This window comes from Bombina bombina, chromosome 10 (assembly GCF_027579735.1).
Source record: "Bombina bombina isolate aBomBom1 chromosome 10, aBomBom1.pri, whole genome shotgun sequence".
Lineage (NCBI taxonomy): Eukaryota > Metazoa > Chordata > Amphibia > Anura > Bombinatoridae > Bombina > Bombina bombina.
The window spans coordinates 58,860,730-58,875,866 of NC_069508.1; the positions used below are offsets into that span (position 1 = coordinate 58,860,730).

Here is a 15,137-nt window from a genome sequence, read left to right on the forward strand (position 1 = left end):
CAGACCAATCTTAGATCTCAAGATCCTAAACAAGTTTCTCAAGGTTCCATCGTTCAAAATGGAAACCATTCGAACAATTCTTCCTTCCATCCAGGAAGGTCAATTCATGACCACGGTGGATTTAAAGGATGCGTATCTACATATTCCTATCCACAAGGAACATCATCGGTTCCTAAGGTTCGCATTCCTGGACAAGCATTACCAGTTTGTGGCACTTCCGTTCGGATTAGCCACTGCTCCAAGAATTTTCACAAAGGTACTAGGGTCCCTTCTAGCGGTGCTAAGACCAAGGGGCATTGCAGTAGTACCTTACTTGGACGACATTCTGATTCAAGCGTCGTCCCTTCCTCAAGCAAAGGCTCACACGGACATTGTCCTGGCCTTTCTCAGATCTCACGGGTGGAAAGTGAACGTAGAAAAAAGTTCTCTATCTCCGTCAACAAGGGTTCCCTTCTTGGGAACAATAATAGACTCCTTAGAAATGAGGATTTTTCTGACAGAGGCCAGAAAATCAAAACTTCTAAACTCTTGTCAAATACTTCATTCTGTTCCTCTTCCTTCCATAGCGCAGTGCATGGAAGTAATAGGTTTGATGGTAGCGGCAATGGACATAGTTCCTTTTGCGCGAATTCATCTAAGACCATTACAACTGTGCATGCTCAGTCAGTGGAATGGGGACTATACAGACTTGTCTCCGACGATACAAGTAGATCAGAGGACCAGAGATTCACTCCGTTGGTGGCTGTCCCTGGACAACCTGTCACAGGGGATGAGCTTCCGCAGACCAGAGTGGGTCATTGTCACGACCGACGCCAGTCTGGTGGGCTGGGGCGCGGTCTGGGGACCCCTGAAAGCTCAGGGTCTTTGGTCTCGGGAAGAATCTCTTCTCCCGATAAATATTCTGGAACTGAGAGCGATATTCAATGCTCTCAAGGCTTGGCCTCAGCTAGCAAAGGCCAAGTTCATACGGTTTCAATCAGACAACATGACGACTGTTGCGTACATCAACCATCAGGGGGGAACAAGGAGTTCCCTGGCGATGGAAGAAGTGACCAAAATCATTCAATGGGCGGAGACTCACTCCTGCCACTTGTCTGCAATCCACATCCCAGGAGTGGAAAATTGGGAAGCGGATTTTCTGAGTCGTCAGACATTTCATCCGGGGGAGTGGGAACTCCATCCGGAAATCTTTGCCCAAATTACTCAATTGTGGGGCATTCCAGACATGGATCTGATGGCCTTTCGTCAGAACTTCAAGGTTCCTTGCTACGGGTCCAGATCCAGGGATCCCAAGGCGACTCTAGTAGATGCACTAGTAGCACCTTGGACCTTCAAACTAGCTTATGTATTCCCGCCGTTTCCTCTCATCCCCAGGCTGGTAGCCAGGATCAATCAGGAGAGGGCATCGGTGATCTTGATAGCTCCTGCGTGGCCACGCAGGACTTGGTATGCAGACCTGGTGAATATGTCATCGGCTCCACCATGGAAGCTACCTTTGAGACGAGACCTTCTTGTTCAAGGTCCGTTCGAACATCCGAATCTGGTCTCACTCCAACTGACTGCTTGGAGATTGAACGCTTGATCTTATCAAAGCGAGGGTTCTCAGATTCTGTCATTGATACTCTTGTTCAGGCCAGAAAGCCTGTAACTAGAAGAATTTACCACAAAATATGGAAAAAATATATCTGTTGGTGTGAATCTAAAGGATTCCCTTGGGACAAGGTAAAAATTCCTAAGATTCTATCCTTTCTTCAAGAAGGTTTGGAGAAAGGATTATCTGCAAGTTCCTTGAAGGGACAGATTTCTGCCTTGTCTGTGTTACTTCACAAAAAGCTGGCAGCTGTGCCAGATGTTCAAGCCTTTGTTCAGGCTCTGGTTAGAATCAAGCCTGTTTACAAACCTTTGACTCCTCCTTGGAGTCTCAATTTAGTTCTTTCAGTTCTTCAGGGGGTCCCGTTTGAACCCTTACATTCCGTTGATATTAAGTTATTATCTTGGAAAGTTTTGTTTTTGGTTGCAATTTCTTCTGCTAGAGGAGTTTCGGAATTGTCTGCTCTGCAGTGTTCTCCTCCTTATCTGGTGTTCCATGCAGATAAGGTAGTTTTACGTACTAAACCTGGTTTTCTTCCGAAAGTTGTTTCTAACAAAAACATTAACCAGGAGATAGTCGTGCCTTCTTTGTGTCCGAATCCAGTTTCAAAGAAGGAACGTTTGTTGCACAATTTGGATGTTGTTCGTGCTCTAAAATTCTATTTAGATGCTACAAAGGATTTTAGACAAACATCTTCCTTGTTTGTTGTTTATTCTGGTAAAAGGAGAGGTCAAAAAGCAACTTCTACCTCTCTCTCTTTTTGGATTAAAAGCATCATCAGATTGGCTTACGAGACTGCCGGATGGCAGCCTCCTGAAAGAATCACAGCTCATTCCACTAGGGCTGTGGCTTCCACATGGGCCTTCAAGAACGAGGCTTCTGTTGATCAGATATGTAAGGCAGCGACTTGGTCTTCACTGCACACTTTTACTAAATTTTACAAGTTTGATACTTTTGCTTCTTCTGAGGCTATTTTTGGGAGAAAGGTTTTGCAAGCCGTGGTGCCTTCCATCTAGGTGACCTGATTTGCTCCCTCCCTTCATCCGTGTCCTAAAGCTTTGGTATTGGTTCCCACAAGTAAGGATGACGCCGTGGACCGGACACACCTATGTTGGAGAAAACAGAATTTATGTTTACCTGATAAATTACTTTCTCCAACGGTGTGTCCGGTCCACGGCCCGCCCTGGTTTTTTTAATCAGGTCTGATAATTTATTTTCTTTAACTACAGTCACCACGGTATCATATGGTTTCTCCTATGCAAATATTCCTCCTTTACGTCGGTCGAATGACTGGGGAAGGCGGAGCCTAGGAGGGATCATGTGACCAGCTTTGCTGGGCTCTTTGCCATTTCCTGTTGGGGAAGAGAATATCCCACAAGTAAGGATGACGCCGTGGACCGGACACACCGTTGGAGAAAGTAATTTATCAGGTAAACATAAATTCTGTTTTTTCCCCCACAAAATAAAAAAATAAATTAAATCATCTTAGCACCCAGGTGGGAAAGTGCTTAGCACTCAAAGGGTTAAAATTGTATGTTCCATGTGAATCATGAAAGGACGATTTGGGTTTCATGTCCTTTTTAAAGGGACAATCTGGTCAAAATTGAAATGCACATAGATAAATTACATCTTTGGATAGAAACATATTTACAATATACATCTATTGGCATAAATGCTTCTGGTAAAGTTATCACTGTTTTAGTGTTGCCATTTGTTTCTGCACGTGCATGTAAAGCATAGCTAGATATCCTCAGTGCACCAGCGTTTTAAATACTCCGGCTGCTCCCAGCACCAGTGGGGTTTATATCATATAAGCAATGATGCAAGTTGAGTAATTACTAGATGGTACAAGCACCTTAGACTCTGAACAAGTGCTTTGTTTAAAATGCTGATGCATGGAGCATACTTAAAGGGACAGTAAACCTTAAAAATAATGTTATATAATTCTGCACATAGTGCAGAATTATATAACATTACATTAGCCAAACTTTGTAAATCATAAGATTCCCTTTTTATTTTGTAAAAATACCGCTGTTTTACAGACCCGCTCTCTGTACTCTGCTGAGCGGGTCTGTTGTTTTTACTGAGCGCATCGGGCCAGCTGTATAGTCACAGCCCGGCCCGACCGCGCCATTAGACACAGTGCAGCTCGCTCCCGCTGTCAGACAGAGCAGGAGCGAGCTGCACTGTGTCTAATGGCGCGGTCGGGCCGGGCTGTGACTATACAGCTGGCCCGATGCGCTCAGTAAAAACAACAGACCCGCTCAGCAGAGTACAGAGAGCGGGTCTGTAAAACAGCGGTATTTTTACAAAATAAAAAGGGAATATTATGATTAAAAAGTTTGGCTAATGTAATGTTATATAATTCTGCACTATGTGCAGAATTATATAACATTATTTTTAAGGTTTACTGACCCTTTAAAGGGACAGTATACACTCATTTTCATAGAACTGCATGTAATAGACACTACTATAAAGAATAAGATGCACAGATACTGATATAAAAATCCAGTATAAAACTGTTTAAAGACTTACTTAGAAGTTGTCAGTTTAGCTCTGTTGAAAAGGTAGTTGGAAAGCCCACTGCAAGTGGGAAATAAGACACTCCCCCCCCCCCCCTCTTTTGCATATGAAAAGACCCTTTACACAAACAGGAGCAAGCTGGAGAAGGTAGCTGACGGTATTCAAATAAAACTTTGGGGCTTGGTTAGGAGTCTGAAAATCAGAGCAATGTTATTTAAAAATAAGCAAAACTATACATTTATTTAAAAAAAACAACTTTATGGGCTATATAAATAGATCATCTACCAAACATTTATGCAAAGAAAAAAATGAGTGTATAATATCCCTTTAAGTATACTCTTGAAACAGCTATGTTTTACTGAAAGCATATTTGCTAATACTTGTCTGTCTTGGCTGTAATGTCCCTTTAAGAAAGCTGGGTGGGACCATGTTATTTAAGAGACGTTAAAGATCTTGAGAGTGTACTATAACATCTTTAATTGTAGTTAACAACCAATAGTTAAAGTGAAGGTAAAGTTATTGTAACCAGCAATCGTTTTTATGTTGCTGTTATTAACCCAAATGTAGTCGCTAGGTTTTTTTATTAATAAAAAATTATCTATTTCTCCAACATAGGTGTGTCCGGTCCACGGCGTCATCCTTACTTGTGGGATATTCTCTTCCCCAACAGGAAATGGCAAAGAGCCCAGCAAAGCTGGTCACATGATCCCTCCTAGGCTCCGCCTACCCCAGTCATTCTCTTTGCCGTTGTACAGGCAACATCTCCACGGAGATGGCTTAGAGTTTTTTAGTGTTTAACTGTAGTTTTTATTATTCAATCAAGAGTTTGTTATTTTAAAATAGTGCTGGTATGTACTATTTACTCTGAAACAGAAAAGAGATGAAGATTTCTGTTTGTATGAGGAAAATGATTTTAGCAACCGTTACTAAAATCCATGGCTGTTCCACACAGGACTGTTGAGAGGAATTAACTTCAGTTGGGGGAACAGTGAGCAGTCTCTTGCTGCTTGAGGTATGACACATTCTAACAAGACGATGTAATGCTGGAAGCTGTCATTTTCCCTATGGGATCCGGTAAGCCATTTTTATTCAGACAGTAAATAAGGGCTTCACAAGGGTTTATTAAGACTGTAGACATTTTCTGGGCTAAATCGATCATATTTACACATATTTAGCCTTGAGGAATCATTTAATCTGGGTATTTTTTGTAAAATAATATCGGCAGGCACTGTTTTAGACACTTTATTCTATAGGGGCTTTCCCTAATCATAGTCAGAGCCTCATTTTCGCGCCGGTATGGCGCACTTGTTTTTGAGAACAGCATGGCATGCAGCTGCATGTGTGTGGAGCTCTGATACATAGAAAAGTCTTTCTGAAGGCATCATTTGGTATCGTATTCCCCTTTGGGCTTGGTTGGGTCTCAGCAAAGCAGATTCCAGGGACTGTAAAGGGGTTAAATATAAAAACGGCTCCGGTTCCGTTATTTTAAGGGTTAAAGCTTCCAAATTTGGTGTGCAATACTTTTTAGGCTTTAAGACACTGTGGTGAAATTTTGGTGAATTTTGAACAATTCCTTCATACTTTTTCGCAATTGCAGTAATAAAGTGTGTTCAGTTTAAAATTTAAAGTGACAGTAACGGTTTTATTTTAAAACGTTTTTTGTGCTTTGTTATCAAGTTTATGCCTGTTTAACATGTCTGAACTACCAGATAGATTGTGTTCTGACTGTGGGGAAGTCGAGGTTCCTTCTCATTTAAATAGATGTGATTTATGTCATAAAAAATTTAGTAAAAATGATGCCCAAGATGATTCCTCAAGTGAGGGGAGTAAGCATGGTACTGCATCATCCCCTCCTTCGTCTACACCAGTCTTGCCCATACAGGAGGCCCCTAGTACATCTAGCGCGCCAATACTCCTTACTATGCAACAATTAACGGCTGTAATGGATAATTCTATTAAAAACATTTTAGCCAATATGCCCACTTATCAGCGAAAGCGCGACTGCTCTGTTTTAGAAAATACTGAAGAGCATGAGGACGCTGATGATATTGTGTCTGAAGGGCCCCTACACCAGTCTGAGGGGGCCAGGGAGGTTTTGTCTGAGGGAGAAATTTCAGATTCAGGAAAAATTTCTCAACAAGCTGAACCTGATGTGATTACTTTTAAATTTAAGTTGGAACATCTCCGCGCTCTGCTTAAGGAGGTGTTATCCAATTTGGATGATTATGATTATCTGGTCATTCCAGAAACACTATGTAAAATGGACAAGTTCCTAGAGGCCCCGGGGCCCCCCGAAGCTTTTCCTATATCCAAGCGGGTGGCGTACATTGTTAATAAAGAATGGGACAGGCCCTGTATACCTTTCGTACCTCCCCCCATATTTAAAAAATTGTTTCCTATAGTCGACCCCAGAAAGGACTTATGGCAGACAGTCCCCAAGGTCGAGGGGGCGGTTTCTACTCTAAACAAGCGCGCCACTATACCCATAGAAGATAGTTGTGCTTTCCAAGATCCTATGGATAAAAAATTAGAAGGTTTGCTAAAAAAGATGTTTGTTCAGCAAGGTTACCTTCTACAACCAATTGCATGCATTGTCCCTGTCACTACAGCCGCGTGTTTCTGGTTCGATGAGCTAGAAAAGGCGATTATTAGTAATTCTTCTTCTTATGAGGAGATTATGGACAGAATTCGTGCTCTTAAATTGGCTAATTCTTTCACCCTAGACGCCACCTTGCAATTGGCTAGGTTAGCGGCGAAAAATTCTGGGTTTGCTATTGTGGCGCGCAGAGCGCTTTGGTTAAAATCTTGGTCAGCGGATGCGTCTTCCAAGAACAAATTGCTTGACATTCCTTTCAAGGGGAAAACACTGTTTGGCCCTGACTTGAAAGAGATTATCTCTGATATCACTGGGGGCAAGGGCCACGCCCTTCCTCAGGATAGGTCTTTCAAGGCCAAAAATAAACCTAATTTTCGTCCCTTTCGCAGAAACGGACCAGCCCCAAGTGCTACGTCCTCTAAGCAGGAGGGTAATACTTCTCAAGCCAATCCAGCCTGGAGACCTATGCAAGGCTGGAACAAAGGAAAGCAGACCAAGAAACCTGCCACTGCTCCCAAGACAGCATGAGATGCGGGCCCCCGATCCGGGACCGGATTTGGTGGGGGGCAGACTCTCTCTCTTCACTCAGGCTTGGGCAAGAGATGTTCTGGATCCTTGGGCGCTAGAAATAGTCTCCCAAGGTTATCTTCTGGAAGTGATTCATCCTGTTCCATTAAGAGAACGAGGGATGGGGTTCTACTCCAATCTGTTCGTAGTTCCCAAAAAAGAGGGAACGTTCAGACCAATCTTAGATCTCAAGATCCTAAACAAGTTTCTCAAGGTTCCATCGTCCAATATGGAAACCATTCGAACAATCCTTCCATCCAGGAAGGTCAATTCTTGACCACGGTGGATTTAAAGGATGCGTATCTACATATTCCTGTCCACAAGGAACATCATCGGTTCCTAAGGTTCGCATTCCTGGACAAGCATTACCAGTCCGTGGCGCTTCCTTTCGGATTAGCCACTGCTCCAAGGATTTTCTCAAAGGTACTAGGGTCCCTTCTGGCGGTGCTAAGACCAAGGGGCATTGCTGTAGTACCTTACTTGGACGACATTCTGATTCAAGCGTCGTCCCTTCCTCAAGCAAAGGCTCACACGGACATAGTCCTGGCCTTTCTCAGATCTCACAGATGGAAAGTGAACGTGGAAAAGAGTTCTCTATCTCCGTCGACAAGAGTTCCCTTCTTGGGAACAATAATAGACTCCTTAGAAATGAGGATTTTTCTGACAGAGACCAGAAAAACAAAACTTCTAAACTCTTGTCGGATACTTCATTCCGTTCCTCTTCCTTCCATAGCGCAGTGCATGGAAGTGATAGGTTTGATGGTAGCGGCAATGGACATAGTTCCTTTTGCGCGCATTCATCTAAGACCATTACAACTGTGTATGCTCAGTCAGTGGAATGGGGACTATACAGACTTGTCTCCGAAGATACAAGTAAATCAGAGGACCAGAGACTCACTCCGTTGGTGGCTGTCCCTGGACAACCTGTCACAAGGGGTGACCTCCCGCAGACCAGAGTGGGTCATTGTCACGACCGACGCCAGTCTGATGGGCTGGGGCGCGGTCTGGGGATCCCTGAAAGCTCAGGGTCTTTGGTCTCGGGAAGAATCTCTTCTACCGATAAATATTCTGGAACTCAGAGCGATATTCAATGCTCTCAAGGCTTGGCCTCAGCTAGCGAGGGCCAAGTTCATACGGTTTCAATCAGACAACGTGACGACTGTTGCGTACATCAACCATCAGGGGGGAACAAGGAGTTCCCTGGCAATGGAAGAAGTGACCAGAATCATTCAATGGGCGGAGACTCGCTCCTGCCACCTGTCTGCAATCCACATCCCAGGAGTGGAAAATTGGGAAGCGGATTTTCTGAGTCGTCAGACATTGCATCCGGGGGAGTGGGAACTCCATCCGGAAATCTTTGCCCAAATCACTCAACTGTGGGGCATTCCAGACATGGATCTGATGGCCTCTCGTCAGAACTTCAAGGTTCCTTGCTACGGGTCCAGATCCAGGGATCCCAAGGCGACTCTAGTAGATGCACTAGTAGCACCTTGGACCTTCAAACTAGCCTATGTATTCCCGCCGTTTCCTCTCATCCCCAGGCTGGTAGCCAGGATCAATCAGGAGAGGGCGTCGGTGATCTTGATAGCTCCTGCGTGGCCACCCAGGACTTGGTATGCAGATCTGGTGAATATGTCATCGGCTCCACCATGGAAGCTACCTTTGAGACGAGACCTTCTTGTTCAAGGTCCGTTCGAACATCCGAATCTGGTCCCACTCCAGCTGACTGCTTGGAGATTGAACGCTTGATCTTATCAAAGCGAGGGTTCTCAGATTCTGTTATTGATACTCTTGTTCAGGCCAGAAAGCCTGTAACTAGAAAAATTTACCACAAAATTTGGAAAAAATATATCTGTTGGTGTGAATCTAAAGGATTCCCTTGGGACAAGGTTAAGATTCCTAAGAGTCTATCCTTCCTTCGAGAAGGATTGGAAAAAGGATTATCTGCAAGTTCCTTGATGGGACAGATTTCTGCCTTGTCTGTGTTACTTCACAAAAAGCTGGCAGCTGTGCCAGATGTTCAAGCCTTTGTTCAGGCTCTGGTTAGAATCAAGCCTGTTTACAAACCTTTGACTCCTCCTTGGAGTCTCAACTTAGTTCTTTCAGTTCTTCAGGGGGTTCCGTTTGAACCCTTACATTCCGTTGATATTAAGTTATTATCTTGGAAAGTTTTGTTTTTGGTTGCAATTTCTTCTGCTAGAAGAGTTTCAGAATTATCTGCTCTGCAGTGTTCTCCTCCTTATCTGGTGTTCCATGCAGATAAGGTGGTTTTACGTACTAACCTGGTTTTCTTCCAAAAGTTGTTTCTAACAAAAACATTAACCAGGAGATAGTCGTGCCTTCTCTGTGTCCGAAACCAGTTTCGAAGAAGGAACGTTTGTTGCACAATTTGGATGTTGTTCGCGCTCTAAAATTCTATTTAGATGCTACAAAGGATTTTAGACAAACATCTTCCTTGTTTGTTGTTTATTCTGGTAAAAGGAGAGGTCAAAAAGCAACTTCTACCTCTCTCTCTTTTTGGATTAAAAGCATCATCAGATTGGCTTACGAGACTGCCGGACGGCAGCCTCCTGAAAGGATCACAGCTCCTTCCACTAGGGCTGTGGCTTCCACATGGGCCTTCAACAACGAGGCTTCTGTTGATCAGATATGTAGGGCAGCGACTTGGTCTTCACTGCACACTTTTACCAAATTTTACAAGTTTGATACTTTTGCTTCTTCTGAGGCTATTTTTGGGAGAAAGGTTTTGCAAGCCGTGGTGCCTTCCATTTAGGTGACCTGATTTGCTCCCTCCCTTCATCCGTGTCCTAAAGCTTTGGTATTGGTTCCCACAAGTAAGGATGACGCCGTGGACCGGACACACCTATGTTGGAGAAAACAGAATTTATGTTTACCTGATAAATTACTTTCTCCAACGGTGTGTCCGGTCCACGGCCCGCCCTGGTTTTTTAATCAGGTCTGATAATTTATTTTCTTTAACTACAGTCACCACGGTATCATATGGTTTCTCCTATGCAAATATTCCTCCTTAACGTCGGTCGAATGACTGGGGTAGGCGGAGCCTAGGAGGGATCATGTGATCAGCTTTGCTGGGCTCTTTGCCATTTCCTGTTGGGGAAGAGAATATCCCACAAGTAAGGATGACGCCGTGGACCGGACACACCGTTGGAGAAAGTAATTTATCAGGTAAACATAAATTCTGTTTTTGTTCAATTTATAACTTTATTTCTCCTACCGTTCCTTGAATAATCTCCTCCCACGCTCCATTTCCTGGTTTATGACACACTGACGTATAGAGCGGTCCCACCCGCTCTATACGTGTTTAGCATACTCATGCACATCGAGCACGGATTAACCGCGCATGCGCATCATTTATGGACCGACAGCTCCTTCAATGACTAAAACCCAAAATTTATAATGCGCATGCGCGAAACGAGAACGCGCGCGCTTGCAAATTGCGGAGGGTAAATTGTCACGCATGCACATGTAAACCAGGATGTTTATGACAAAATTTGACGGCCGCCTAACGGCCAGAAAATAAATTGGATCTAAGAGGCACGTGATATTAATTTAGAAAAAAAAAATGTACGAGTTGTTTATCGGAAAGCCGATTAGAATAGAAAAACATTAGATATCACAGCTAATTTATGTTTTATAAAAAATTGATGAATTAAACTTATTTATTTTACATCATCTCTCTAATTATTTATAATAAGGACTTTGACTTTACCTTCACTTTAAACAACTAATATAGTTTGGGATAGTACAAGTATTTTCAGGCTGATCTTTGCTTTAATCACTGCAGAAACATCTATTTTTTTTAGATAAACGTCTAACAAATGTTAAAATATCCTCTTTAAGACTTTAAGAAAAGAAAGATGAATTAAACGTGACTTTTTCATTCTTCTGCGCTTTTTGTCATGCTGTAGTGGTTCCCAGGCATATTTGTACAATCTTTTAGAATACTATTACATAGTAAATATAAAAAAACAGGGAAACACAGCTGAGAGTAAATAAGAGATGGTAAAAAAAAATCCCTGCATGTTTAAGAGGCCAGTGCCACTTAGGGTGCAGTTACTTTTGGCTCACTCTGCTAAAAAGACAGCCCATACTGCAATTCTCTTCTGAATGTGAGAAAACAACAAACAGATTTTGGCCTTTCTGGGCCTGATCATTGAGATGCAGTTTCACCAGGTAGGAGATGTAAGCAAAGACTCCATATCTGGTTTTCCCTTTTTACACAATAAGTAATTTGCATATACAAACCAGAAACTATAGAGACTTACTCAGCTGGGCAACAAAATACACAGAGGCTGTATCCCATAATGCAGGGTTCTTCAATTCATGGTTCAGGACCTATTACTGGGTCGCAACACCTTGTTTATTGGGTCGTGACTTGTGTGTGTGTCTGTTGTAGGAGAGTGTGTGTGGGTGTTGTAGGAGAGTGTGTGTGGGGTGTGGGTGTTGTATGAGAGTATGTGTGGGGTGTGGGTGTTGTATGAGAGTATGTGTGGGGTGTGGGTGTTGTATGAGAGCGTGTGTGGGGTGTGGGTGTTGTATGAGTGTGTGTGGGTGTTGTATGAGTGTGTGTGTGGGGTGTGGGTGTTGTGTGAGAGCGTGTGTGTGGGGTGTGGGTGTTGTGTGAGAGCGTGTTTGGGGTGTGGGTGTTGTATGAGTGTGTGTGGGTGTTGTATGAGTGTGTGTGTGGGGTGTGGGTGTTATATGACAGCGTGTGTGGGTGTTGTGTGAGAGCGTGTGTGTGGGGTGTGGGTGTTGTGTGAGAGCATGTGTGGGGTGTGGGTGTTGTATGAGAGTGTGTGTTGTATGGGCAGCCCATCCGCCTCCCTCCTTACCCTCCCACCCGGCACCACCACTGTCCGATGCAGAGAGGGCCACAGAGTAACTCTGCAACTCTATTTCTGCAGTGCCCCACTTGCTACTTTTAGTGAGATTGCAGCAAAGAAGCCCAGGACTGCAGCGTCAGACAGGGTACGACACTGAACCTAAATTATTTCTTTCGGGATTCAGATAGAGCATGCAATTTTAAGCAACTTTCTAATTTACTCCTATTATCAATTTTTCTTCCTTTTATTGCTATCTTTATTTGAAAAAGGCATCTAAGCTTTTTTTGGGGTTCAGAACTCTGGACAGCAGTTTTTTATTGGTGGATGAATTTATCCACCAATCAGCAAGGACAACCCAAGTTGTTCACCAAAAATGGGCCGGCATCTAAACTTACATTCTTGCATTTAAAATAAAGATACCAAGAGAATGAAGAAAATGTGATAATAGGAGTAAATTAGAAAGTTGCTTAAAATGTCATGCTCTATCTGAATCATGAATGAAAAAATTTGCGTACAGTGTCCCTTTAAGGGCCTAATAACCAGTGTTCTACAGGTTACGGCGCGGGTCGTTAAGGGGTTAATAAAGATGTCACTGAAATACAGATCACTTTTACTAGAAGCATTTTTTGCTCATACACTATGTGTTTAGCTGGACTGTCCCTTTAAACCATATTACTGGTTACTTCTGTTTTATAAAATTTGCAGTACAAATGTTTTATTTTTTTAAAGTTACAATTTATCTTTTCCCCCCAACAGGTTTGATCATGTTCCCCTAGCAACGCCAAATGGAGATGTTCTCATTAAAGACCTCAATTTTGAGGTAATGATCCACTACTGTCCAATTCCAAGTTCAGGAAAGAGAGAGAGATAATACAAGGAGATCTATTGGTCCTTAAGGCTCAGCTCACTTAAATGGGCGTGTCCTTAAAAAAACAATGGATGATTGGTCCCAGTGAACGAAAACAGCTATTTCAAATAAACCCGAAGTAACAATTTCCCTTTCATCTTTTGTATCGATTATGTAATTAAAAAAAACTTTCCAATTTACCATGGAAGCAGGATTTGTAACAATGTTAATATATTGTTGTAAACACGGCTACCATAGAGCTCTAAAGACTTGTGCACACTCCTGAGGATACCTAGGTATACTCTTTAATAGAGGATACCTAGAGAATGAAACAAATTTGATTATATAAATTTTAATTTTCTTTATAAAAAAGATAATTGCCTGCTCCTATCTAAATCCTAAAACTTTATTTTTTACTTTCATGTCCCATTAAATTACATCATCATGACATTGAAATGTAATGAATAAACTTAATGACAAAGTGGTTTAAAGGATTTACAATTAAAATATACAAAAACATTTCTCAGAAAATAAAACCGTTTATGATTAAACTGATGAGAAACTAATGATGAGAGATTTAAACAAACTGTTTTTTTAGGTATGTGCACCTGAATGCATAAAAGGCATCCGCTTGTGGCGTTAGGCTCTTTTCGGAGCCGGATTTCTTCTTGTGAAAGTGCAATCCACTAAGAACTGTGGACATCCAAATCTTAGCGTGTTGCACGAGTAGACACCTTCTTGTGCATTAGAATTGAGGACCACTCAATGCAGTAGAATTACATAATTAACAAGTGCATAATAAAAGACAATGGTTTAACACCTACTCTAAAGTTCAACTAAGCAGTAGATTTTTTTCTGACACATTTTATTTTTGTTGCCCATTTTCCAGACCCCTGTATCATGTGACAGTTATCAGCCAATCACAGACTAGTATACGTATACCCTTTGAGATTGTGCACATGCTCAGTAGGATCTTGTTCCCCAGAAAGTGTGACTATAAAAAGACTGTGCAAAATGTGATAATGGAAGTAAATTGGAAAGTGTTTTAAAATTGCTTTTCTATCTGAATCATAAAAGTTTATTTTGACTTGAGTGCCCCTTTTAAGATTTAAATAATTTTGTATGTGGGTGTGACAGTGAAATATTCTGATGAATTTCTGGTTATATTTGATAAGGATGTGAAAAGTATAGAACAATATATGAGTCAACAAATTTACTTCAAATTTAGGGACAGTGGACTGTAAATTGTTTACCCTTTATGTGTTTCCAATGAATGACTTGTTATACCAGCTGCAGAGTTTAAAATGTATGGGGAATTGCTTATTTATGTTTACCTTTGTATATGAGATAGCTGCTTCTTTTAATTGACACTATATCACAATAACATGGGCTGAGCTTGTAGGGAGAGAAAACCTCATTACTTGTCTAATTATTTACTCAAAGTTCTCATCTTATTTCTAACTGATTACTCAAAGACCAATGCTTACAGAGAACAATAATGAATTACATTTTTAGTACCTCTCTGTCACACACTCCACTAGGAGCATCATTTTGTCTAAACCTTCTTGTTTACATAGCCTTTCAATAACCATAATTAATTACTGACATTTTTAAATCTGGTTTTGATATAGGTGGGAATTTTTTATATATGTTTTTGACATAGGTGGGGATACAACAGGCAAAATCCAAATGGATTTGTTAAAGGGACAGTCTACTTTAAAAATGTTTTTGTTTAAATAGATAGATGATCCCTTTATTACTCATTCCCCAGTTTTAAATGGACACTGTAATATTAATACACTTATTACTTCTGTGATTACCTTATCTAAGCCTCTACAGACTGCCCCCTTATGTTGGTGCTTTGACAGACATGCATTTTAGCCAATCAGCGCTGACTCATAAATAACTCCATGGGAGTGAGCGCAATGTTATCCATATGACACACATGAGCTAACACTAACTTTGAAAAACTGTCCAAATGCACTGAGACAAGAGGCGGTTTTCAATGGTTTAGAAATCAGTTTGAGCCTACCTAAGTTTAGCTTTCAGAAAAGAATACCAAGAGAACAAAGCAAATTTGATGATAAAAGTAAATTGGAAATTTGTTTAAAATTACATGTCCTATCTGAATCATGAAAGTTTAATATTTTTGGTTAATGTAGTAAAATG

The 15,137-nt window shown here is 41.7% G+C and overlaps 1 protein-coding gene across 1 annotated transcript in view; it reads left to right on the plus strand.

The window, feature by feature from the left end:
* The window catches only part of ABCD3 (ATP binding cassette subfamily D member 3), a 138,780-nt gene that overhangs the window by 94,203 nt on the left and 29,440 nt on the right, over positions 1-15,137 (plus strand). Inside the window, exon 16 of the mRNA XM_053693133.1 lies at positions 12,878-12,941. Within this exon, the coding sequence (XP_053549108.1) occupies positions 12,878-12,941 (64 nt within the window). The remainder of the gene's footprint in view (positions 1-12,877; positions 12,942-15,137) is intronic.